Below are 26,746 nucleotides of genomic sequence, written 5' to 3'. Positions count from 1 at the left end.
TGAAGCCAAACTTTACGAAAGACACAGAATATTATATAGGCAAACTAATTAATCCTAATTAAATCCTGTATCTTTCTTGGCAAACAAAGATTGAGTTTATGAAATTTGGGAAATCTGCAGACAAGATTGCTACTATTTAGTATGAACATATAGATGCTTTATTATTGCATGGCTTTTCACAACAACAACAACAACAACCACAAAAAAAAAAAAAAAAAAAAAAAAAAAAAAGAAAAAGAGAAGAAAGAGAGACCGACGCGTCATCTAAATTTGATTAAAAAAATTTAAAGGTATAACGAGAGGGACATGAAGCCAAACTCTGCGAAAGACACAGAATATTATATAGACAAACTAATTAATCCTAATTAAATCCATTATCTTTCTTGGCAAACAAAGATTGAGTTTATGAAATTTGGGAAATCTGCAGACAAGATTGCTATTATTTAGTATGAACATATAGATGCTTTATTATTGCATGGCTTTTCACAACAACAACAACAACAACAACAACAAAAAAGGAAGAAAGAGAGATAATTTTAATTGGTTACACGAGTTCAAGGCTTGTGCTTCTGGGTGTATATATAATCCAAATGAGCCGCCAGCGTCCTCCTCATCAGGCACTCCTCCTTATCTACTCCTTCGCAGCTCCCGCCTTCCTCCGCCACAGCGATCTTTGCTTCTATGTCCTGCTGCACATATTTATTCAACAAATTACAACATAAACAAAACAAAAAGTTAAGATAACAAATATTTAATGAAAGAAAAGTGACATTTCAGTTTTTAGTTATTACTTGCCAGTTTTAAAATAACTGAAGATTGAATACTAAATTAAAACAATATTTGAAAAGCCACAAAAACAACTTTCATTTTTCAGTTCTTAGAAGAAAAAATGTGAAAACGAAAGGGTTATTAGACGACCCTAAAACAAAGCAATTAAAACAACTTACTGGGTGTTGGCTTTTGAGAGTGTTGTTGGTGAAAGCAGCAGGGACTGGACGAGCAGCGAAGGTTGTGAGTTGAAGGTTGAGGAGGAGAGCTACGGTGAAGAAGGTGATAATATGCTTTGCCATTTCTTCTTTTTTTTTTTTTTTTTTTTTTTATTTGTTCGGAATATCTTTAGAAGGGGGATACAAAATGTGAAAGAAACTAAAGTGGAGAATTTATAGTGGGGTTTTTGGAATGAGAATCCTCTCCGAATTCTCTTTGTAAGGATTATGGGGATCCTCAAATCGTGTCCATTCATCGTATATCGTGCGGCCAGTAATCATTTTAAATTCTTTTATTTTAAATTAAATATAAATAGTACGTGATGAAAACTGGCCGTACAATATACGATGAACAGACATAATTTGAGGATCCCCAGCATCCTCATAAAGAGAATTTTGAGAGGATCCTCATAAAGAGGATGCTCCTGAGGGTTTTTGTTTGGTCGTTTTGCATGCCCAATTGGATACTTACTCGTTGACGGCATTTGACTTAAGCAGGTGCATCACCTTTTGGGAGGATAGACTTATACTGTAATGCTAGGGAGACTATCATTCTACATTGCCTTGTATTTGTTTATTATATAAGTCTAGCAAAATGTAACCCTCAGTTTTTAGACGTTTCGTCAATTTTGTTTATTTGATTTTTGTTTAATAAAATAATGTTCACAAGTTATCTTTCATCTTTGATGTTCAACTTACAGAGTAATAACGACCTCTAATTAAGGATTTGATACATATTTCCTAAAAGGTTATACTTTTGCATAATATGCTTTGTTCTATTGTGTTTTGTAGATACCTTTGCTTTGTTTTTCACTCAACTGCCAAAGTTCAATTCCTTCATACAAGTTTTCTTATCTTCAATTCCTTCTAGAATATATACTTGGCAATGCAATTTAACATTTCCTCCATTTGCCAGGTTCTTCTTCTGGAAGATTTGTCTGGGTTTAAAATCACATTATTTTTAGAGGTATGTAATCACCAAATCCGGCCTTTTTTTCTTCTAATTTCACACATTTGTTGGCATAGCCATTTTCAAACTTTGGTTATAATTTGATCTCTATTCCTACACAATGATTCAATGTGGTACGCACTCTTAAGCCGATTATAATTTCAATCTTCTACTGGTGCTTTTGTTTTTTCTGTTACAAATTCTTTGAGGCTGTGTTGTTTTTGGTAATTCGAAGCAATATCTTACGGTATACTACAAGTTTCATGATTCGTGGAAATTGAATCTTTTATGTTTGGTGAACAAACACGATGTAAGAATTGTTCTTCGTCGACAGACAATGTGTAACTTGATACTTTTACTACAGTAGTATTGATTCATTTCCCTTGCGATATGTGTGAAAACAGATATGATTCCTAAGCTATAAGCAAGAATTTAATTATATACTATAAGCTTCAGTCCATTCATTCTCTGTGGCGTCAGTGCCATTCTTGGTTGCAGGCCATGTAGGATAGGAAGGGTGCGAATCAGTGAATCTTGCACTCAAAGCAAAACCACAAGAAGCCCAAAGGTTAGTAAGATTAGTAAGGAAATGCAGCTATTGGTCTTGTATTTACATCTATATGCTAACTAGGAATAAAATTTGAATATTTATACAATTTATTCTTTGTTTTTACAGGAAATGCAACTGGTTACTTGTTGGCAGCAACGTGCGTGCTGATTTGGGTCTAGATACTAGTTGTTTCTCTGATAAAATATCTACTACTTTGGTACCCTGTTGTAGACGTCGTGTTTGATGATAACTAGAACATAAAACTTCTTGTTTTGTGAAATACAATGTCTTAATGTCTTTGACTATATTTTTGTCCCTAAAACTGCACACAAAGATGGAATGGCATGTGTGAATGATAGAATGGAAGATATTTATATGAAGTAGTGGACTTTTAATCACCGTCGTTAGTTTCTAGTTGTTAGTATTTGATTTTAGTCATAGATGCAATTGTGACTGAAAGAGTTTTAATTAAGAAGGCTGATGAGACTAAAATTACTATAAGATATTCAGTCATGAAGAGTAGTTGCGACTAAATAATTACTAGTCATTATAAGGGTTGACACAAAAGATAGATACGTTGTAATTAAAAGAATGTTGTGACTAAAAGTGAGAATCTGGTTTAATTTTCTAGTAATAAGATGTGTTGTGACTAATACATGTTTAATCAGTCAGTGTGTGTTTTTGGTGATGACTAAGTGAATTAGTCACGGGGCTTTTGGTTTGAGTAATAAGGTGATTCGAACTTGAGAGTTTATAATGTTAATGATTGAATAATCCTTGGATTAAAGTGATAATGCCTTGTGATCACGTAGAAAGTACAGTGTCGGTGGGATTCTTCCAAAACTAGGGACTTGGCTAGAGGAACAAAACACAAGGAAGTCCCTTCCACAACTCTAAATTTGGATATGCAGACTGCAGAAAATGGAAAGGGATCCGGAGTCCTCTCTGGATCCCTTCTTCCTAATTCATCAAGTTTGGAGATCTGGATTATTGAAATTTGATCCAACGACTACAAATAGGGGCCCACTTTAAAAGTTATAATAAATTTAGCCGTTTGATCAAATTTCAATGGTTCGGATCTCCGGACTTGATGAATTAGATAGAAGGGATCCGGAGAGAATCTCTTTTCCCATAAAATATGCCAAAATTCTCATGATCTTTCTGAAGCTCCGGAAAGCAAGAAAATTACAACGAAGAATCTTCCAAAAAGAGGGCTTGTGTTGAAAGGGTGATGATGTCCACACACTCTTGTGTACACATCTTGTTAATTTATGTCATTTGATCTTTTATAATTCTTTCTATTCAACGATCAAAATTTGAAAGTATTGTGTGAAAGATAAAAAAAAAATGATAGGAATGCATAAAAGATAAAAAAAATATGTGTAAATACAACCATTTGTATTGAAATTGTCATCAACTGATCATGACAGATTTGCCATTCTGATTTCTGATCAATCAGAAGAGTGGGGGTATTTCAGCATGACATGTATATTTGGTCACTTCCTCGAACCATAAAACCAAGATTTTTACATGTACTTTGGGAATGATTGGTTAGAAAATTTTTTGTCACATCACTTAATAAACAACATTGCAGTGTAAAGAATGGGCTTAAATTCCAAAAACTGTATTAAATGAAACCTGCAGGGTTGCTAAAATTGGGCCTTCATAGAGGAAGAGAAGTGAATTGTATAAAGAGAAGAAATGTATTTAATTACTTTTATGCATGTATTTAATTACTTGTTATGCTTCCATTGCCACTCCTAAAACCTTCAACTCGAGAAAACCTACCATGTTACTAGTTGTATACAATTACACTTGTTTATCTTGTTTATTATAATAATTTCGTATTGAAAGAGATAGATACATGATTGTATATAATTTGTGACATTCAAAAATATTTTGTTGGACTTGACTAAACTATTTAATGATAAGTCCTCAAAGAGATAAACACATTATTATATAGAAATGATGACATCAAAAATCTATCTTTGGACTATGCTAGACTGTTTAGTGGCACCCATTCATGCACACATACATCAATTTCTAATTTTAATCGCAGATAGTACTTTACCGCAATGGCTAAAAAACAATAATACTTATGCATCCTATTGAGGGTTACAATGCCACCGATATCTCTCTTCCTCATAATATTTAATAGTTTAACTCACTAACGCTATCACTTGTAAAAAATCTAATTATTATTATCTGTTCAATCAGCAACTAAGAAATCTTCCAATTGCTGGAGCAATTCTATTGTGCAAAGCAATTTTGCCATGCATTTGTTTGGTCTATCGAGGAAACATTTTCAATCAATGACCCTCTCTGCTCTCTCTCTCTCTCTCTCCAGCATGCGCGCGCATGCACAGAAGCACATACGTACCCAACTCATACCTCGAAAGTTAACTTTTATTAGGGTTTGTCTTATAAGAAAATAAATCTTGCTGTATTAAAGAAATGTCTTTGATCGATCTCTTTCTAGCTAGCCCAGTAATGGATATGATGAAACGCACTGAAGTCTCATCATTATCTTCCTCCGTTCTTTAATATATTCTCAGCCTCCTCATTTATTCCTATCCTGTATATATATATCAAGCATATTCATTATTATTTTGTACTAAATATGCTTTGCTTTTCCTATGATGTTCTCTTGAGTATATTTACTATATAAATAAATGCTTGGAAAATTTCTAAAGAAGACTTGGGCATGGTAGGTAAACTAGCTAGAGTGGTGTGAGAACTTAATCTTTGATAACGTTTTTCTGAACTAACATAACACACTGCAGACACACACATTAGGTCAAGTAATTTTTCCTCTTAAATAGTTTACTGGTACTTCTGTTCTTTAAATCGAATAATGTCATTCTTAAAAGGTAGTCAACAATATATTCTCATTAATTATTAGCAATTAGAACCAATACTAGTGTTGGTTAGCTTACTAATGAAGGAAGATCACATCATATGCTTTGGTATGATTATTCATGGATTAACCATAATTGATGTTTTCGTCTTAAGTCTGTGATTTTTACTTTATTTATTTTTTATGGTATTTTTGCAGTAGTCGTAGACGGCCAACAGGTCAAAAAAAGACAGTAACGCGAATCAACATAGCAAACGTCACATGATTAAACTATTTAATCTAAAGTTCGATAAAAAAAAATCTATTCAATCTAAAGTAGTACAAATTCGTAATTCTGTAACTTTGAAAGGGCATATGTTGGAATTTAGTTTAAAATCATTGACAAGCCTAATAAAGGTCCCTTAAGAAAATGCTTAAAGCCTAGCTTTCTCAACATATCTCTCACAATGTGGCTAGCCACCGAAACTTAATTCAACCTCCAACTCCATGGCCACCACATGCTCCAGCTTCTTCAGTTTCCGGTCAAGTAGTTCTTCCAGCGAGCCCAAGGTCCGGTCATCGTCGAGCCAAGGGTCATCACACGGGTGTGGCAAGGTTGATGGGGTGGGTATGTGGTTCATTCACAGTGTCTGTTCTGCTTTCTTCGCATCCTTAGAGAGGTGCTCTTGCATCCGTATCGTCACTCAAGAAGACGGCGATGACTGTAACGACTTGCCGTTGATTTTTAACGACGGGAATTTCCGGCATGATGTTGCTGATCACTCCACCACCAGGAGAAGAACAGGCAAAGGAAAGAAGTGTACGTACTAGTACTACTGGACCAGCACCATATTGACCGATTGAGGACTAAGTTATCTCAATTATATATGTAACAAGCAGATCAAATGTTCTCTATCCCTATCTCTATCTCTTCTCTTTTGGTAAGTGAAATCAAATGTGGTGTCTTTGATTTACAGTTGTGAAAGTTTGCTGGTCATGGTTTTGGGATTAAAGACTGGAAATTAATGGTGCTAATCATATTTTAATTATTTACTGGTTTTGACTTATGTGATGAATATCTGCATATATGTGATCAAACTTTGGACTGTTAATCTTATACAAATTATTAATTTAGTCGTAGAATATGCTGTTTTTTTCACCTAGCCTGCTGCTGCCAAGGTTCAAGCCTGCAGGAACCTTGAAATTGTCGTTTTAATTTACTTTAAATGAATTTAAGGATTTCCTAATTATTATTAAAATTCATGGCAGAAAGAAATGTACAAGAAAGCAAAGCCAACAAGAAAGCAAAGCCACTTTAAGCGCTATTTTCTCCATGATTTTGAATATGCTGTCATTTCATTTATAATCATGTTGTTTCATTGCCCCAAGTTTTTCGTTTTTTACTTTTTTGTTCCCTCTTTTCCCCTTGAGCATGTACAATATATCAAGACCAAGGAATCCAAAGCATGGGAGATTTATAACTATCTACAGTTCTACATGTTTAGGAGTATCTTATATTAGAGTCCTTAGTTGTTAAATTTTTGGTCAAGAATATATCCAATAATTAATAATTAACAGCGAAAAATTGTCATTTATTTGAAATTCGAACATAGTAAAAATTTTCACAGAATGGTAACAACTAACAAGATAAGTTATCTCTTAAATCACAAAAGCTTAACAAGAGCAGTACACCAAGAAGAGTTACTCCACCTTTGTTCTTCCAATAGCTACCAAAAAATGCCTATGTACCTTTAACAAGTTTAATGCAGTAGTAAACAAGGAATATTAAGCAAAGACAATGACCCAATTTCTTTTTATGGTGAAGGGTCACGTCTAACAACATAATTCGTGTCGCTAATTGTTTTTTTTTAAGTGCCAAGTTGATCATCTCAATCCATTATACTCTTCTTTTTAGGTGCCACTATCTAAGCATTAGAGCGGGTACTTTCATGTCTGTGCGGCTTACGTCTACGATTGTGGGGATTCTTGGGTGTCACGAATTGTAAATTGTTCGTATAACTATCAAATTTATTTATTTGATCCGAATATATTCATATCCCAAACAGAGACCAAACCACTAAATTAATAGGTTTATTTTTAGCTATGACACATGTATTCTTCACCAAATTTCACTTTATTCTCTACCCTCTATATTGTCACACTTTACCACTTGAGGTCCAGAACTCTTCATTCGTATACCACTTTATGCCTTACATACTATATCGTCTCACTTTACCACATGTACTATTCCTTATTTTCCCACTTCATCCTATTTTATCAAATAAGTTAGAGAGTTTTGACGTGGCATGGACAATTTAGTCTTTCCAACAACGTTGGTTGTATGGCTTGTAACATGTCATGTTAGTGGACCCATGGGTTAAACTCAAACTATGGTAGGTGGGTTAAACTCAAGCTACGGTTTGATTTATCCAGATCAAGAGAAAAATATAAGAAAAAAGGTAGATATACAAGAGAAGCTTGAATTTCAAGATTTATGAATCAATTTCAATGTTTTCGAATTCTTTTGCAAAGATTCTTAGGGAGAATATGTACCTCTATTGCTCTCATCTTCGTTATTTTTTTTAATTTGGAGAAATCAAACTCTAGTTTGAGTTAACCTACATCTCTGCAATCATGAGTCTTACTAACATAGTTGAAATGACTAAATTGTTTATACGATGTTAGCACAATTAACGACTCTTTTAAACTTAATTGACAAAATAAGGTAAAGTAAGATATTGAGGAAGATTGCATCTACTCATATGAGACAATATAATATAAGAGGTAAAGTGGGACACAAAGAAAAATTGCAAGTGATAAAGCGAGTGGTTATAGAGTTTGAAATCAGACAAATTCAAAGGTTTGATGAGCTGAAGAGGTGGTTCTACGACAACATATAAGCTGAGCCCACGTATCGAAAAAAGGATCTTAGTGTGTGAGAGAAGGGTCACATCCAAATGGTTGTATAGAAGAACATGTGGTCGAATTGAGAGGACTCATAAAAGGTTTTAGGCCATAAAATTATGATATTTTTCTTTCAATGGAAAAAATTATAAGAAAACTAATGAAAATAGTTTGAAAACTTTAAGTTTTAATGATAAAGACAAAATAAAAGGTAAAGTAAATAGTACCAAGATTGTCTTTTTAGTGTAAAAATATGGTTTTTCGTTAAAGTAAATAGTATCGGAGCTTTTCGTTAAAATTCCCAAAAATTATGTATTTAATTACAAGGAATACTCTATGGCTATAATAACAAGAAAACTATAGATAGTTGAGATTGGTTTTATGCCACTAAGACCATCTCCAACCCTTGGGCTAAAAGCTAAATTTTTTAACCCGGAAAATTTAGCTTTTAGCCCAGAAACAACTTTTCTGCTCCAACCCTTCTGACCTAAAATTTTAGCTCAAGATTATTAAATAATGAACTTAGGCTAATTTTTTTCTTAAATTAATTTAAAATATAAAAAATAAATATGTAGACTACCGTAAATTAATTTTATGAACATTTTAATCTAAAAATATTTAAATTCCGATAAATATTGAAAAATCACTAAATTTTCTACAAAGCAAGCCTTCAACTTTCACCGATCTTTCAACTTTCACCAAACTTTCAATTTACCAACCGTTCAACACCAAACTTTCAACTTTCACCAACCGTTCAACTTTCATCAATCATCCTCTATATAAACATATGTCCAATATTAGTTGATCACACAACCTTTCAACCTTCAATCATCCTCTATATTCACCAATCTTTCAACTTTCAAAGAGTTTTTGTTTCCTAAAAATCCTCAATATCTCATCAATGGGTGATAGAATAAGGCATAGCATGGCAATGCAGATGGCACAATACCAAGCAAGGATTGAGATTGATGATGCATAATTGATTAACACTGAAGCTGAACTTGTAAACTCGTTTATGCAATATGAGTACGATGGCGAATCTAGCCATCGTGGTTCTGTCACGGGGCGTTCATTTATGCAGCATGATAGAGAAGAGTGTCATGACCAAATGATGAAAAATTATTTCAATGAGCGTCCGAGATTTCCTGCTCATGATTTTCGAAGGAGGTTTCAGATGAGGTGAGAGCTTTTTGAAAGCATCTTGAACGTAGTTGTCAATCATGACCAGTACTTTGCAAGGAAGATAGATGCCGCATGCTGACAAAGTCTATCACCTCATCAGAAGCTCAAATCTGCTTTTCACATGCTAGCTAATGGGTGATATGCATACTCAATTGACGAGTATTGCCGACTTGCAGAGAGTACTGCTATTGAGAACCTGAAGCGCTTCTGTCAAGCAATTCAAGCCATATATGGAGCCACATACCTTCGCAAGCCAAAATGTGAAGACTTGAAGAGGCTTCTACAAAAGGCAGACAAAAGAGGCTTCATTGGCATGATAGGAAGTCTCGATTGTATGCATTGGGAGTGGAAAAATTGTCCTACTACTTGGGCTGGCCAATTCAAGGGCCGTCATAACAAGCCAACCATCGTGCTCGAGGTTGTGGCATCTTACGGCACATGGATTTGGCATGCTTTCTTCGATGCTCCAGGATCAAACAACAATATCAACGTCCTTTGGTCTTCTCCTTTGTTCGATGATGTTAACAATGGATGGGCACCAGAATTTCGGTACAAGGTAAATGGTAATAGGTATGAGCTAGGTTACTAACTAATTGATGGTATTTATCCTAGTTGGTCTACCTTTGTCAAAAGTTTTTCTCACCCCGATAATGCAAATAAGAAATTATTTTTGCATAGGCAAGAGTCTTACAGAAAGGATGTGGAGAGAGCGTTCGGGATCCTACAAACTCGATGGGCCATTGTTAGAGGGCCTGCACGATTTTGGCAGACCAAAGATCTCCATTCAATCATGATGACGTGCATAATTTTGCACAACATGATTGTGGAAGATGAGTACATCGAAATTGAAGAAGATTCAGACGAAGATGTGGATGATGACCAACCAACACATGCGAGAGCTATTGCAAGAGATGTTGAATATCTCACTCCAACCACATATGAGACCCGACAGGATAGGGTCACCTTGAGTGAGTATATGAGACATTTAAATAGAATTCAAGCTCCTCAATATCATGACACTCCGCAAGGATTTGGTTGAGCATGTATGGCGCTGAGAAGGTGAACGTTGATGATGTTGGTTAAGCATTTATGCAATAATTTTAAGTGTACTATGTTGTTATTTTCTAGTAATAAATTTAAGTGTTTTCTTGTGCAAAATATTTTGTCTACTACGTTGGATAAATTATTGAATGATGGTTGAATTATTAAAGACATCTATTCTACATCACAGTGTGGAATAATAAGTACAATAATTATTGAAGGCATCTAGATTAATAGAAACAATAATTAATAAACCACATAAACTTAATGCAACCGATAATTCATAAACCACATAATTAATAAACTATATAAACTTAAATACAAACGACAATTAATAAATTTAATTAATAAAGCACATAATTCATACACTACATAAACTTAATAATCATATCCATCATCTTCACTTGGTGATGGACTTCGTGATTGAATTGGGATATAGGGTTCAGAGGATTCATCATCTTGAAACATACTCCTTGAGGCAGACTTTCGCAAAATTTCCCTTTGCTTACCACGTAAGAACTTCCTCCTCTCTAGAGTGTATTTGATGAGGTCCTCCATCCTCAAATTAATTTCAAACCTATCTTGCTCCTTATCTGAGATTGCCTTCATTTACAAACACATTCGGGCTGTTTCTTCTTGGTGAGCGCTATGAGTTTCGTTCAATTTTGCAATTCCGGTAGCAAAGTGTCCACTCATCGGATCTTGGAACTTCCCTTTTCTCTTTGCTTCCTTTTGCTTATCTCTTCCCGGGGACCTTGCAAAAGAAGGAGATGGGGTCATTTCATAAACACCTTCATCTCCGGCATTTGTTTGTGTAGCTTCACATTGAAATAGTCTTCCCAATTGTTGGTCCGCATCAGTTCCCCACCTCGGACAATCCTTGAGGACGTCCCAAGCATGTTGCGACTTAAAAACTTGATTTTTTGGTGTTACTCTTGTCTTGTAAATTTCCATTGTTTTGTCACCCTATGCAAAAAATACATAAAAATAATTAGTTGCAAACTAATATTATGCACATGACAAATAAAATATCAAGAACAAAACTCATAATTTCTATGGTGCTCCTTCCACTAGGCATACCAACCACGGCTTCCTCCAAGCTTCCCTTCCATAAAGTGCATGCTTTGTTGATAGTCTTCCACTGATTATAAACACCACCACCATCCCGCCCGCCACCATTGCAGTTTTCTTGAAACTTTGCAATGATTTTATCCCACAAAACTTTTTTATTTTGATTTGTACCAATCGCACCATCTTCACTAACAGAAACTCATGCCAAGCATAAAGCAACATCTTCCTCATAGGTCCAATTACGACCTCTAATATACTCTCTTGCCATGTTGAACAATTTGGAAATGGAAAGAAATGGTAGAAAGATAAATTGGAAGAATTTTAGGAGAAAATTGAATTTTGTGTGGATGTTTGAACAAATACATAGGTATTTATAGAGTTTTTGGGTGAATTTTGAGTTAAATATATTTTTTTAATTATTTTAGCCGTTGAATTTTGGGCCGTTAGATCTTTTTTTTTTTTTTTACCATTAGATTTGATTATATTCGATCTCAGCCGTTGGATTCAATGTATTTTAAAATAACATATTTTTTTAAAATGAAATTTGAATCTGGACCGTTGGATCAACCAACGGTCCTTAAATGATGGTCGTCAGATGGGGAAAAGAGCCGTTATGCTCGGGGGAAGTGGCCGACAAGGCCCTGACAATGGGCCCCCACTCTATCGGGAGCAGATTTGAAGCAAGCCTGTTGGGCGCGTCCACGAGTGGATGGGCTGAGAGTGGCCCAGTTTCAAGCAAGTCCACGCGGATTGGGGGCGGGGAATTTGGCCCAGGTTTAGCATTTGGCTTTTAGCCCAATGTTTTAGCTTCGGTTGGGTGGTGTTTTGGGGGGGGTGATTTTGGGGGAAAATTTGGCAAATAACCCATAGTTGGAGTAGGTCTAAAAGCATATTTAACGAAGGATTTTTAGCCTAGGCTAGACAAATATCTAGCCTTAGATTGCAAAGAAAAGCTTTCTAGCACATCCAATCAGCCATACCCGTTGCAGTTGTGAGGCCAAACTAGACCTAGCTCTGGCTCAAGACTCTTTAAGGAGTTTGGGACAAAAATAGTAGCTAACGAAAATCATCCACCCGACACATTTTAGCTCTAAGCCTATCTCACCATTTAGAAGAACAAAAAATTTGAAGGCTTAACTTCATGCATTGTTCTAAACCCATCGTAAAAAAGTCTGTACTGGATTCGAATTTTTTGGCCCAAAGTTAATCAGTCCAATTCATAAGAAGCAGGCCCAAAAAGATAAAAATAAAATAAAATAAAATCGCCGTTGCCGGGGATCGAACCCGGGTCACCCGCGTGACAGGCGGGAATACTTACCACTATACTACAACGACCTTGATGTTAGTATTCCACGTAATATTATCCATAAATTAAAAATTATAAGAAACTTGAAATTTCTCCGGGTCCAAAGTCACGCGAGTCGTCCCTGTCAGACTGTCAGGTGGAACACAACGAAACACTTACAGAGAGCGGCAGCAGATCACCGAATGAACTCACCATAACTCGTGACCGCCATAACCACCACCTCCTACATTCCTTCCCCAATTTCTCCAATCACCCCTCATAAAACCAAACCAGAGAAGCAAAACTAAATGCTTCCAATCGAAATGCTCGGACATGGAGAAGACACCCCGTCCAGGTAAAACCCACATCTTCAAATTTTCTATTTTCTGTTTGTTTCTCGGGAAAATGGGTTGGATTGGAGTTTCTGATGGTAAAATTTTGTTCTTTTTCTTTTGGGTAGGTTCGAATTGCTGAGTATGGTGAAGAAGCACTCGAGCTTATTGGGGAAAACAGTGATCGTCGCGGACGAGGACGACACTTCCGATGTCGAATTGGACCACAGATTCTGGCACGACATGTTGGATTTGTACTTCGTTCGCGGTAAAGATTCCAGAGGACGTCAGGACGATGATCTCGTTTTCTTCGTCAGAAAATTGGTACCTTTTTATTTATTTGTTTTTATTTTTGCTTAAATTTTGATAATTTTATAGTTTCGTTTGTTATGTTATTGCATTTTTTGGGAGCAGAGCTCTTATGGTTATGGATTCAATGACGGCAAGGAAGGTGTTTCTCCGTACTTCGTACGCAGGTGGGCACCTAAGGTAAAAAAAAAAAAGGGGTTTGGAAATCGATTTTTCGGGTTTTTGTGTTGTCAAATTTAAGAGATTGTTGATGGAATGGAATTCATAAATGTGTTAAATTTTTTCAAACAGTTGGATGACTTGATCGGGGAAAGTAATGTGGATGTGGATTGGAGGCGGTCGTTTTACTTGAACTTGATTGCTCACACTTCTTTTACTGTAACAGTGGCTATTTGCAGGTAATTTGTTCTTGTGTTTAGTGTTTGTGTGCATAATGTTTTAATAATGTTTCAGTTCTGTGAGTTGCACACACCGCCTTTTCTTATTAAGCGTGTTTCCGTGTTGTTAATTAAGTAAGGAGATTGAGCTTAGATGTTTAGCGATCATAACTTTGCAGTTCAGTTATCCCAGAATCTTAGAAAAAAAAGGGAACAATGATTTTACTTAAAAAAAATATCTTTCAGACTTCTATTCGAATAGTGCTTTAGTTTTCACTTGATCAATGGTAGAAGTTAAATTAACGGTTGAAATTCAGTCATCAGGACCTCCGGAATCATCAAGCTGAGCAAGGTATACCATTATCTCCAATATATAAGGTATGCACAACCTTAAATTTCTGTGTTAGATGTATGTCTTACCGATCTTCTTCTTTCCGTATTTATTACGGGAAAATTGCGATACAGTTTGCACACTGTGCATATCTCTGGTTGCAGTCTCAGTTTTCCTTACGACTTGTGGTATCTCTGCAGGTTGTAAAGACTCTTTATGCATCTCCAAGCCGTGTCAATTTTCAGTTGGACTCAAAAAAGGCAAGTTTAGGTACTTTCTGATAAAACGTGATATCACTGAATCATGTTATTGGATCCCCTTAATATAACACTATCGCTGACATTTATCTAGGAAGTGGAGACAACACCTGCTTATCCAGATATTTGTTTTGCAATCGATGACTTCGACTCCACTTTTGATGCTGTGGTAAAAGACCTTTTATGTGATGAGATCATTTACAAATGACCTTCTGTTGTTAATTTGATAATGTTGTTGCCACAACAGTTAAATGCTTGATCATGCTTTTGATCGTCACTTTTCTGTTATTAGTCAGTTTGAAAAACCTGCTTGTTTTGAGACTTTTCTGTTATTGTCACTTTTCTGTTAATTTGATAATGATCTTTCGTTTTTCCAAATCTCACATTTTCAGACTTTAACCAACCTTTTGTGCAAGACTTTCAGTTTGCTTTCTGACTCATCTACAATTTACAATTTTGTAAGAACTAAGAAATGATTTTATTTTCTGTTTTTCCAGGTCTTGACTGAAACAGACCATTGCTACTGCGTAATTCTCAATGCACACGATGGGGCAGCATTTCCGAGGGAAAAGGAGTCTAATGATTGCAGTTCTAGTGATAGTTCCTCTCTGAGGGTTGAGACTAACTCCGCAAAGATGAAAAATACAAAGGTTTCTTTCTAAATCTCTGTTTCACATGCCAGAACTACAATTAGAGATGAGATAGGTGAATGTCCCCCGCATGCTTTTGCTTCAAGGAATACTCTGTAAACATTCTGATTTTCTGGTGTCATGATTGCAGCTGACTCTTTTTTCAGGATTCGTCAGCTATCAAATGGTTCGAGACGCATATGATGGTAAGATTTCCTACAAATAACTTTATGTTGTTGTGCCATTAGATACAGTTTTCATTTCCCCTGCAACTGTTGGATGACTTCATATGTTATCTGGTCTAAGTTGGTTGGAGTATAAAGGGTTTTCATTTCGTGGTATACATGCAGAGTTTTTGGAACGTGATGTGTAAAAGTATTGCTGATTTGGATAAACTCACTAAATTTCTGTTGTTTCATTTAGATCTTTTTTTTTTTATTCACGCTTATCTTGTAAACCAGTTTGTTTCAAAATCCATTAAGACTGGGTTCCACCCACACAACCACTATATTTTTTGATCTTTGAACAATGCATTAAATATTTTGGGAACGCCATTTATACATCTCTCAGCATCTTACAAGGGGATTTGGTGCAGCATATTGATTCACTCATCTCTCTGTCTCTCTTGCAGCTGGCAAGTCTCGATTTGGGAACCTTCTTGGTCATTCCCCTGGCAAAACAGACAAACTTTACATGAAAGGTCCCGGAGGACGTGGGGAAGTTGAAGTAGCTGTTTCTAGGGTTGCAGGCAAGGAATTTTTTCTCTAAAATTTAGTGACGGTATAAAGTTGAAGTAGTTGTTTTCCTAAATTTTGTGTATTCATAATAGTTCAGATGGAGATTGATTATCATGTGACCCGCACTTCTTAAGTGATTATAGATTTGAAAGGTCTAAAGAAAGTTATACCTGACAGTAGGAAATTCGTATGATTATCGTTATCTTTCATGCAAAGTTCATCTAGTTTCATGTGAGATTGTTATTCATGCTTGCTTTTGTTTTGTGACAAAGGTGTTACTATTATCAAATAATTGACCCTATGATGAGATCATTTGTGTCAAATACTGAAAGTCGATGTTATGTTATCAGATCAAAGCCAACAAGATCTGGGTCCTTTTTCACCAGTTATATCCAAAAGAGGATTTGGAATTGGCTCCATTGTTCGTAAAGCAGCTTCTGTTGCGTCTGTGGCTGCGAAGAATGCCTATGCAGCTGCTTCTTCTACCCATAGTTTTGATGATGAGATGGTACCTCTCAAATGCTGCTTAATGTCCATTTCATTACCCTGGGAACAGATTGCATATGATCTTCTCTTTAAGGTGAGTTTGTTGTTCCCGGTTGCTACTGAATATTTTTGGGTAATCGTAACTTGTGTAAATAAGTATTGAAACAAAAACAGAAAAATAAAACCCGCAGTTGATCACTCCTTCCACGACTAAATTTTAGTCATCTCGTTCGTGAAATGCAGGGTACTCCTCCAGTGACGTTGTAAGCATCATATATATACTTCTCGCAGGCAATGAATATCATAGACGAGTCTATATGGACAACAGGAAAACATGAGACAAGCAGAGACATTTCACCGCCTGTGATAAATGTAAAGATTGTACCCCAACTGTAGATGGGAGACTCGTCTTGCTGTTCGTGTGTGCATGTGGTGCCGCCGGCTAAGGGCCGTTTGTAAATTGTATTGTAAAACATTCATTTCTTTTACAAGACTAAGCGGCATCTTCACTATCAATGTACTTTCCAGGTTCAGTGAACAATAAGCTTTAGCTATATATATATATATATATATAATATATTGGAGAGTGGAAGCACTTTGAATTCGCTACTTGTTCTTGCTGAATGGCTAGAGTTTCTTGTATGCCTAGAGTTTGATTTGTAATCATGCTTTAGAGGATGGGGGGATGTCTTGACTTTTGTAGCTTTTTAGGTTCCAATTCTTTTAGGACGGTTTAAGTACTATATTTTTGTGCCAGTCACATATACCTCCCGAGACTCCAAAATGGCGGGTCCAGAAATTTTTGGTCGTCATGAGTCCTCATGCCACTTTGTGGAGTTGTCCTTGCCTCCCTACCCTTGGCTCAGTCTTTGGGACAGAGATTCACTCTGGATCTCACCATGCGGAAAGACCAGGCAATCCGTACTACTTAAATTGAATCCAAATGTACCGATTAACTTATTCCATTAGCCCACCACCTCATACAAACCAAGGGTGCAAATTTCCTGATCCTAGCTCCGGACAGGTTTGGAGAGGATCAAAATTCCAGTCTTTGTGAGGCATTTAGTTAAAGCAGTCATATTTCATGGATAACATTAAAGAAAGGGAAACCATTTCTACACTTTTCTTTTTTCTACATTTTACTTAATTAAATATATATTTTTATAGTTCAAAAATAAGTAAGGATGTACAGGGAATATTTTCATGTGTGTGAATCAATGGGGGTGAGGGAAATTGCAAACAAGGATGTGGATCCACTAGTGTTCTTGAATGTTTACATTTGGGACTTCTCATGTGTTTACTAACACACGGAATAAAATAAAAATTTCACATTAAAATCTATAATTTAATGTATGAGAAATCAGGAATCAGATCATAGTGGTGAGGGTGGATAGAGAAATGGATTACGATTTTTTTTTTTTTTAGTACATCGATATTTTTACACTAAGAGAAAAAAAGTTTGGTTAAGCCACACAATAAGCAGCCTAATTTGGTATTGAATTCGTCATCCACAAGATTCGAATCTAAGACCTCTCACTTCTAAATGAAGAGAAATATCACCAAACAGTAATACTGAGCTATCGAAAAATGATGATATACGGTGCTGAATCCTATGAAACATGATGCTCATGTTGGTCCCTTGTAGTAAACTGGGATTCCAAGATTAATTAACATTCGAAAAAAGACAAACCGCAGCAGAATTATATAATAAACACAGTTTAAAAAATGTAAAGTGTTATTGGCACTACAAAAATCTCATTCTACACTCCTCACAAGTGTATTTTTCTTTCTAAATATAAAAAGTTAGAGTGTAGAGTGAGATTTTTGAAATGCCAATAACAATTTCCTAAAAAATAGAGGGAATCGACCAGGTTAATACTTTTCCAATAACTCTGCAGCACAGCACATGAACCTTACTGTGGATTTGCCGATTTTAATGAGGCAGATTAAAAGTGAGAGGGGAGACAAACCTGATCAGTAATTAAGCTTTAATAGTTAATATTTCATTGATTTGTATTTTTGCAGGTTTTTTAAAGCTCAAAACGCATCAGAGAACGTGTGCATGTTAGGGTCCACTTTTATTTTGTTTTGGATTGATTGATCAGAGACGAACCCTTTTTCCCAAACGGCCAACTGAGAAAACGTCCAAGAATGCTAACTAAGAAAACTGCCTCGATTCCTTTTGTATAATTCTTAATGTATGTGAGTATTCTATTAGAAACACCATGTTCTAGGAACAAGGAATAATGTGACAACCGAGGTATGCTTTTCAGATACAGGTGATAAATGGAGAATGAGGGGTTTGAACACACGACTTTACGTGCAAAATTAAACGGTATTAACCACTTGAGTTATGTGATCTTTTCGAAATAAAATATTCTTAAAATGGCTTACTAATGCATCTCACATAGGTATTACGGTTAATTAGGATTACATATGCACTAGTCATTATCTGGATATGACGTTAAAGAACAATTATGTTGAAAAAACTTATCTCTATACTCAATTTTCTTTAGATTTGATCATATATCGACAATATTGATTGGTTTTAGTTGTAGAATAGCATCCCCATTTAAAGCTTAAACATTAGGATTCTAGTCTTAGATTGGTTAATCACTTTAGGAGCAAAATCTGACACAACCTAAAAACGGAGGTCAAAAAGGCTTATATACCCTAAATGACATCAAAGTTAAGAAAAATATTAGGGTAATGCTAGGGAGATTAAATTTTTAAATCAAATTATGTAAACCAAATGATATGATTATTGATGATTGAATTATTAATTAAGTGTCGATTAATATGCCGATTGCTTATTAGTGACACATCATGTAACATCCCGTCCCAAATTTCATTTTAACGTACATTGAATTTACGATTTTACCCCTAGTTTGTTATTCTACGGGTAGTTTTGTGTTGTGTGGTGTAGTAGGACCACACACACACCCATACACCTCGTCTCACTCCCCCGGGATTCCCTCATTTCCTGTCTCTTCTCTGTTTTCCTGTCTCTCTCTCTCACTCTCCCCGAGTTCTTCTTCTTCTTCCTTCTGCAAACACACAAACACACTCAAATCTTCACCAATCAAGAAACCAAGACCACCATCGTGCTCGCGAGGCTGAGAGGAGTCCAGTGGTACCATTTTCAGGTAAGGAAACTATCATTTTCACGTCGATATCGCCTTGGCCGATTTGAACACTGTTCATGCAAAATTAATCTAGCTTATTTTTGGAATTTCTAAGCTTGTAGATGTGTTTGTGAGGTCCCAAGGAGCCTCGGAGTGGTTCGTTGGGTGATTTTGGACGTCACGATCGTCCTGTGCAAAGTTGGCCGAGTTTTGACCTTGAAGACAGGTAAGATCGTGTGATTTTTAGGCCTTAAAACTAGCCTATCGTGATTCTACTAGTCCTAAGCTTCATTTTGGTTCAAAAATCATGAAATTTGGTTGAGAAACGAGTGAGAAAACTAAGTTTGAAATTTTCCCAGTTTTCCGGCGCCGTCGCCGGCGCCGGCGTCTCGCCGGAGAAGAAAGGGGAATATTCCGTTAAGTTTAACGGAATATTCCTAACGGCAGTTAACGGTAACAGTTGGATTTAACGGAATATTCCGTCAGTTTAACGGAATATTCCTGACGGCGTCTGTTGACACCGTCAGTGTGCAGTGCATGTGGCCGCGCGTGGGGGCGCGTAGGGCCGTGCCTTGGCCGGCGCGTGGGGGCGCGTGCGTGGTCCAAAAATTATTCCAAAAATATGGGTGTGATCCTGAGGTTGTGTAGATCACGTTGGTATATTCAATTGTCCATTTTGAGCAATGTATGAGAAGTTATTACGAGAAGTTGCTTAGGTGCTTTTAAATTAACGTTTTCGTAACTTTGTCGCGTTTAGGTGATTCGTTTTCCGAGGACGAGCGTTCACACTCGAGGCAGGGGGCTACAACCCTTCTAATTATCAGTGAGTGGGCTTTTGTTTTCCGTATATACCTATATACATATTAATTCCCAGAAATTAAATAGAAAAGGTTATTTGTTTTATGCCATGCATCATATGAATATTGTTTACGCGTCATCGCATGTATTAGTAGTGGCATACATTTATATATATGTGTATTTGGTGCTGTGGACGCACAGGTAAGTGCCAGGTAAGTGGTATTCTTGTTATTATGCAATAGTAGTTTGAGATGTTTAGAGAGCTCATAATCTGCACCCCCGGTGTTAGTGCTCCCGCCCAGGGCCAGGGCACAGCCTTCACGTGTATGTTCACCAGCACCGCATGCTCGCCTTGGATCCAAGTTAGGTGCAAGCCTGTCGTACAGACCACATTAGGTGGTTCCGACTTGTAGGTGACCCGCGATTTATCGCACAACTTCACGTGATCGTAGCACTAGAGCATACATATATATATTACACCAGCCTGTCGTACAGACCACGTTAGGTGGTTCCGACTCGTATGCAGATTCAGATATTGAGTTGAGATTGGAGCTCTATCTACAGCCGTACAGGTCACGTTAGGTGACTCCCGGCTGTCAGATTATATGTTATTGATGTGAATTATGCTTGAGCATTTATATTTGATTGTGAGATTCTGTTGTGGCATATTCTCGAGCATGAATGGCATATTGTGAGCATGAATGGCATATCATGGAGCATGATTGACATATCTATACATACGTATATATGTTCATTTTCTGGGAAGTATACAGGTTTTACGGCGAGGGGTTAGAATGTATTTTGCTAAAGAGTTTTCAAAGAACTTTGTTTTTGCCCACTCACGCTTTTGTTTTTGCGCCCCTCCAGGTTCTAGTGGTCTAGCAAGTTCGGTGGTTTATCCCAGAGGGCGTCCCGGCATTTCTGACAGACACTCACCATTGTAGGGTCACCTTCGGGTGTACATATGTCGTATCTTTCCTTTTCGACTGCTGTAGACTTGCTCTGAATTGTGTCTCACATACACTAGTACCTTGTATGCTATTAGGTTTTTAATTATTCGTACTTTTTATTACCTTCTCAATAGCTTCCGCACGCGCACATGGCTACGTCACCTTCGAGTGACGGCCAGCATGCCCTGATCTCGGTCGGGGTGTGTCACATCATCTGTTTTACAAATTTAATTTAAAATTGTGTTTCAAAAAAAAAAAAAAAATTTAATTTAAAATTTTAGTCTATTTAGCATTACTCAAAATATTATTATAAATGTGATTTTCTAGAAACGTTCCGCCTTTTAAACGCTAAGATCACATATACTTCACATTTATCATGAAATCGATCGAAGATGTTGATTGATTTTTACAAATATCAATTTTAGATAACTCGAGTGTATATTTTTCAGAAATTTTCACACACACGTAAGTATATTGAGAGAATCAAATCATCACCTTCTCAATTGCGTATTCCATACGTCTTCTGCGTAATTTCTCGGCTAAACTTTCAGATAATCTGTTGTTTGTTTACACATTTTTGTTTGATTCTTCGTGATTAAGCTAAAGCTAACATTGTGTTGGAGCCCACCTGAACAAATAAGCAGAAACCCTATGGCCACACACCACCATTACCATTCCCCTTTACACAAAAGTTGTGCACGTAATGGCACTACACCAACCCTAAATATTATTTAATTTAAAATAAAAATATATTAGTTCTTTGTTAACACATACTTTTCTTGGACAAAATTACCCTCACTCCTCCAAAACTTTTGCATAGGGTGGATCCCATGTGTATCCTTTCCTTCGATTATAAATACTCAACCTCTCCTCTTCGTTCCTTCCCTTTTCTCCTCCTTCCCTCCTCCCCTCCCCTTCACTTAAATGATGATGAGTTCTTCAGCCATGTCCTTCATCCATGAACCGTCCCACATGGGCCACTTCGAGTGTCCGGTTCAAGAAACCGTGCTCACAACAGCCGAGATTCAGGAGCTACTGTCCTTGCTTCAAGCTGGGAACTCGGCCTCCCCAAGCTCAGAGGGGTCAAACCGGGAGGTCGATACGGTTGACGAGAGAAAGCGTAGGCGGATGATGTCAAACCGCGAGTCAGCCCGGCGGTCCAGGTGGAGAAAGAAGAGGCGTTTAGAGGACCTGACGAGCGACGTGGACCGGTTGAAAATAGAGAACCAGGAGCTGAAGAACCGTTTGGGGCTGGTTGCTCAAAAGTGTCACGTATTATGGAGAGAAAATGACCGGATGACATCCGAGTCTTTAGCACTACGTGCAAGACTTTCGGATTTATACCGGATTTTGATTGCCATGCAGACGCAGTACTCACAATAATTATTAAATATTTCCACGTCTAAATCCATTTATAAAAAAAAAAATCCCGAAATTAGCAAAATGATCATCATTAATAAGCTTAATGAAGATTAATTAGAGGAAAGGTCAAAAAGTTCTATGGTTTTGTGGGGTACATTAGGCTGCATGCATGCTCAGTGTGTCACTGAAAATGATGGTTAAATTGTCTTTTGGGTTTTACTTTACTTTTGGGTTCCCGTTGTCGATCGGGGGAGACTTTCTTTTTAGTAGCTTTGTAAGTACTGAGAGCAGCACGTAATCATGTCTACATATGTGAGAGATGCTGCAAGGAGCGGAATGTATGCAAATTTTTCTCCGGTGATATTTGTTAGGCCTTTTAGCTTTATCACCATGCATGCTCTATCGGGCTTGGCGCTTCTTGTAAATATTTGTATTGAAGAATATTTATGTAGTGAACTTGAGGCACTTGTTTTTGCCTTTTTCAAAAAGATTGGTAGTAGGTACGTTGCTCTGCATCACGTTGTTGGTCTACGTAAAGATTCGAGAGTAGCATCTAGTAGCTTTTTGGTCTTGCATGTTGAAGACCTTCTTTTTCTTTCTTTCTTCCTTTAATTTCGTAATTTAAATAATATAATATTGTTCTATGTTACTTTCAACTCGATGCTAAGTTAGCTAGCTAAACAATAGTTTGGTTATTCATGTCATGCTATAATATGTACAAATTTGCAGCAAATGCAATTAGCAATTATTCATGGCACGTCTTGTCGTGAACAAACCCTAGAAATACCAACACCTAAGAGTAAATCGTAATAACTGATATAATTGAAATAATTGATATATGGGGAGTAGCTCAACTTTTTATAAGCCCTTACAATGTTTTTTTTTTCACCTATATGAGACTCTTTTACATTCACATCCTCACAGTTAGTTTTGTTGCAAGGTACGCAATATCGCATACTATAGGATATAATGAACATTTCCAAGATGAATCTCAAATTTGAATGCCAATATTTTAGATTAATTGTTAGTTGATACCTATAAAATTACTCGTATACATGTCTTATGCACAACATTTGCGCAGCTTTATCTTCCACTATCCAGACAGCCATATCTATGTCTTTTACCTGAAAACAGTACGAGAAGAATTAAAGAAAAAAGTTGGTATCTAGATTATGCAACATAAGGACACATGGACTTGCCAAATAGAATGCTAGAAATAAAGGGAAAAAAAGAAAGAAAGAAGCAAAGCACCAAATCAGATTAATTTGTATGGTCCTTATCAATTAGAGATTTCTACGTTCAACTATATATATATGGGTCTCTTTTCTCATTAGATTAGGGCAGAATATTACAGTTCAAGGCCTTCACTCTCACACACCGCAACATAACCCTAATATATAAGGAGTACACTAGTTAACAGACTATTTTGGTTCTCAACTGTTATACTTAGGAGTGCAAGTTAGTTAGAAAATACGAGCCAGATATTATTTGTAACTTTGATGCATCAAAATCAACTCAGAAAATTTGGAAAAAAAAAAAAAAGGATTGGATTGGATCCGTTATATCTTAAATTCTGTAATATAAATAATATATTGTAATTTGTATTATACTAGAATCCGCTAATTCCGACCCATCATAACCAACACATGTAAGGTCCCATAAGTAGGAAAAAAAGAAGAAGGTCCCAGCAGTAAGATATTAAATTATGTTATCAGTACTATGTTTGGGTGCAATATCTTTTATTTTAGGGCAATTAAGAATAAGGGAAAATTAATCTTTGATCTTATTCTTTACAGCTTGCTAGCTCGAGCTTTTTAGATGTACAACTTGGTTCTTAACGATTGGATAATATAACTATGGCATATATCATGTATATATGTGTGGTATATATTAGGCTTGCGAACTTTAGAGAGATGTCCATTCGAAGGAAAAGCAGTGCAACAGTACTATACGTTACTTGGAAAAATAAAAGATTAATATCGAAGGAGGAATAGTGTGGAAGATTCTCAATTCTCCAAACACATGCATTTCCTTCCATATATTGCATCTCACATTTTGCTTTGCTTTTAGCTAGCGCATGATGATTCACTACTTTTTAACTTTGTCCCATTACTTGTTGGGCAAAGCGGCAACTACGCACCGCAGCAGCCTAGTTGATGCGATCGACATGCTAATGTTAGAGTAAATTGTATTAATGGTTTTTGAACTTTAATTAAATTTGAGCAATGATCCATCAATTAAAAATTCATTATTATTGGTGTCTCTTAACTCATCAAAATGTGTAGTTATGGTCATTTTCATCAACTTCGTCAAAATTTTGTCAAAATGAGTTATGTTGGAATGACAATTGCTACAATTAGGGTCCCTTAACTTATCAAAACGTGTAGCTATAGTCATTTTCGTCAACTTTGTCAAAATTTTGTCAAAACAAGTTAAGTTGGAATGGCCATTGCTACAATTTGGTTAAAGTTGAGGGACCATTGCTCGAATTGGGTTAAAGTTGATAGACAATTTCTCCAGTTGGATTAAAGTTGAGGGACCAATGACAATAAATTTTTAGTTGATGGACCATAGCTGCACGCACATTTTGATGAGTTGAGAGACCAATGGTAATTAATTTTTAGTTGAGGGACCATTGCTCCAATTGAGTTAAAGTTAAAAGATCATTGTCACAATTTACTCGCTAATGTTAATATTTTCTGTGATTAGTTTTATTTGGCAAACAAGAGTATGTGATTTTTCTAGCCCACGTAGACATCTGTACTTGTTAAATGCTAACTAGTTAGTAACTTAAGATAGCGCTATTTATTTGTCTGATTTATTCTACAAAGTAATCTCATAGTCTGATGAAGTGTTTGTTTTTAAGGTTTCATTCATAAATCATTATTGCAAAAATTCATGAAAAATAGAAATCACTAGTGAAAGTGTTCTCGTGCAATGCTATGAATTTTAAAACCGTATAAAACATGTAGAAAGTTATAAATATATATACACCCAAATCGTAATCGAAATATGCACGCAACATTAACGAAGTTTGAAAGGAATATTATTTGTATTCTTGTCAATCTTCTCATAGTAAACCTTCACTCTGAACACATTTATTATTGGGAAGCACAACCCAAGAATGGTAAATGAATTTAAGTTTATTTGTATTCTTGTCAATCTTCTCATAGTAAACCTTTAGACCAAAATCATCTCTAATTATATACGTTACAGTTTCTATGTGAGTTAGGAATATGCTGGTGTGTAGAAGATGAAGGCAAAGCACAATCCAATTAACATCAAAACAAAGCGAATTAATATTTAAAAAGTAGAACCAAAAGATGGTGAAAACTTGTGAATTTACAGTGGTATGGCAGGTGAGTGAAAATTTGTGCAGCAAGTCTACATGGTTGGAGGGCAGTGAAAATTTGATCTAAAATGCAGCTAAGGATGATGAATCTTCCAAACTGAAAATACGGTGAGTGGTTCGCAGGAAGAGAGAGATGGACTTTTGGAGAGAGAGTGAACATATGAGAGAGAGAAGAAGAGAAACCAGAGTGCATCGAGAGGGAAGAGAGAAGAAGAAAGAAAAAAATATTCAGCAAGGACACAACCGGGATTATTGCAAAAGTGTGAGGGCAAAATTGAAACAACACTGTGATTATGAACAGTATTTCAGTTATTTTTGGGTTTTAATATATATTAAATTTTGCTCTTTAATTATTTTTGTGAACATCTCATTATTTATTGACAGCACATGATTCGTCTACTTATCAAGTCATGGTTAAAAAACTAAACATGGTTTTTTATTTGGATCATTGAAATTTTATCTAACGGTTATAAACAGGAAGTCTTTCTAAAAGGTATAATAATTGTAATTGTTGGATAAAATTTCAACGATCTGATGAGCTTGGTCAGGAGGATCCTTATTCTTTACTCAGGAGAGGAACGTGATCCTTCCGAAGCCATGGGAAGTCGGAAAGTGTGGTCAAGAGAGTTAGGCCGCTACCATAAAAATAGATGTGTGTGCGTGTGTGTGGTTGATGGATAAAGAAAAGGTGCATGGACAAAACATACGTCGACCTTCTATTGCATGCAATTAATCTTGTTGTGTACTCTTTCAATCCAGATGCAAGGAATGGATTTGAACTTTTGGATTTGTAGCCCCCATCAAATCACCAAAGATCATTCCGGAGAGAAAATTAAAAAATAAACAAAGAAAAAGAAAAGGAAACCCCCTAGGCCGACCGATTTGATTAACTCAACT

The 26,746-nt window shown here is 36.2% G+C and overlaps 4 protein-coding genes and 1 non-coding gene across 6 annotated transcripts; 3 read left to right on the top strand and 2 right to left on the bottom strand.

The window, feature by feature from the left end:
* Nucleotides 1-469: 469 nt before the first annotated feature.
* LOC137717275 (phytosulfokines-like) lies at nucleotides 470-1,070 on the bottom strand. Its single transcript, XM_068456583.1, has 2 exons — nucleotides 948-1,070; nucleotides 470-689 (listed from the first exon to the last, which is right to left on the bottom strand). The coding sequence occupies exons 1-2, from the start codon at nucleotides 1,068-1,070 to the stop codon at nucleotides 555-557; spliced, it is 258 nt and encodes an 85-aa protein (XP_068312684.1). The 3' UTR covers nucleotides 470-554.
* Nucleotides 1,071-9,445: 8,375 nt separating this feature from the next.
* On the top strand, nucleotides 9,446-10,446 carry LOC137718170 (uncharacterized). Its single transcript, XM_068457671.1, has 3 exons — nucleotides 9,446-9,452; nucleotides 9,584-9,977; nucleotides 10,086-10,446. Exons 1-3 carry the CDS (start codon nucleotides 9,446-9,448, stop codon nucleotides 10,444-10,446), a joined length of 762 nt encoding a protein of 253 aa, XP_068313772.1.
* Nucleotides 10,447-12,782: 2,336 nt separating this feature from the next.
* Nucleotides 12,783-12,854, bottom strand: TRNAD-GUC (transfer RNA aspartic acid (anticodon GUC)). The gene has a single exon. It is a non-coding gene; the product is annotated as a tRNA-Asp (tRNA).
* Nucleotides 12,855-12,967: 113 nt separating this feature from the next.
* On the top strand, nucleotides 12,968-16,839 carry LOC137717984 (uncharacterized). 2 transcript variants are annotated; one of them, XM_068457512.1, is made up of 12 exons: nucleotides 12,968-13,159; nucleotides 13,265-13,460; nucleotides 13,551-13,625; nucleotides 13,737-13,843; nucleotides 14,140-14,200; nucleotides 14,354-14,413; nucleotides 14,505-14,579; nucleotides 14,908-15,060; nucleotides 15,191-15,245; nucleotides 15,671-15,787; nucleotides 16,127-16,356; nucleotides 16,506-16,838. In XM_068457512.1, exons 1-12 carry the CDS (start codon nucleotides 13,113-13,115, stop codon nucleotides 16,527-16,529), a joined length of 1,200 nt encoding a protein of 399 aa, XP_068313613.1. In that variant the 5' UTR covers nucleotides 12,968-13,112; the 3' UTR covers nucleotides 16,530-16,838. The 2 variants fall into 2 exon arrangements, with proteins under 2 accessions (XP_068313613.1, XP_068313614.1); XM_068457513.1 differs by lacking the exon at nucleotides 14,505-14,579 and having other exon boundaries at nucleotides 16,506-16,839.
* Nucleotides 16,840-22,037: 5,198 nt separating this feature from the next.
* LOC137716794 (basic leucine zipper 4-like) lies at nucleotides 22,038-22,982 on the top strand. The gene has a single exon (XM_068456171.1). The coding sequence runs from the start codon at nucleotides 22,060-22,062 to the stop codon at nucleotides 22,516-22,518; it is 459 nt and encodes a 152-aa protein (XP_068312272.1). The 5' UTR covers nucleotides 22,038-22,059; the 3' UTR covers nucleotides 22,519-22,982.
* The last annotated feature ends 3,764 nt before the right edge of the window (nucleotides 22,983-26,746 follow it).

This window comes from Pyrus communis, chromosome 15 (assembly GCF_963583255.1).
Source record: "Pyrus communis chromosome 15, drPyrComm1.1, whole genome shotgun sequence".
NCBI lineage: Eukaryota > Viridiplantae > Streptophyta > Magnoliopsida > Rosales > Rosaceae > Pyrus > Pyrus communis.
The sequence above is the reverse complement of the archived record's forward strand: the minus strand, read 5'-3'. Positions and strand labels throughout refer to the sequence as shown.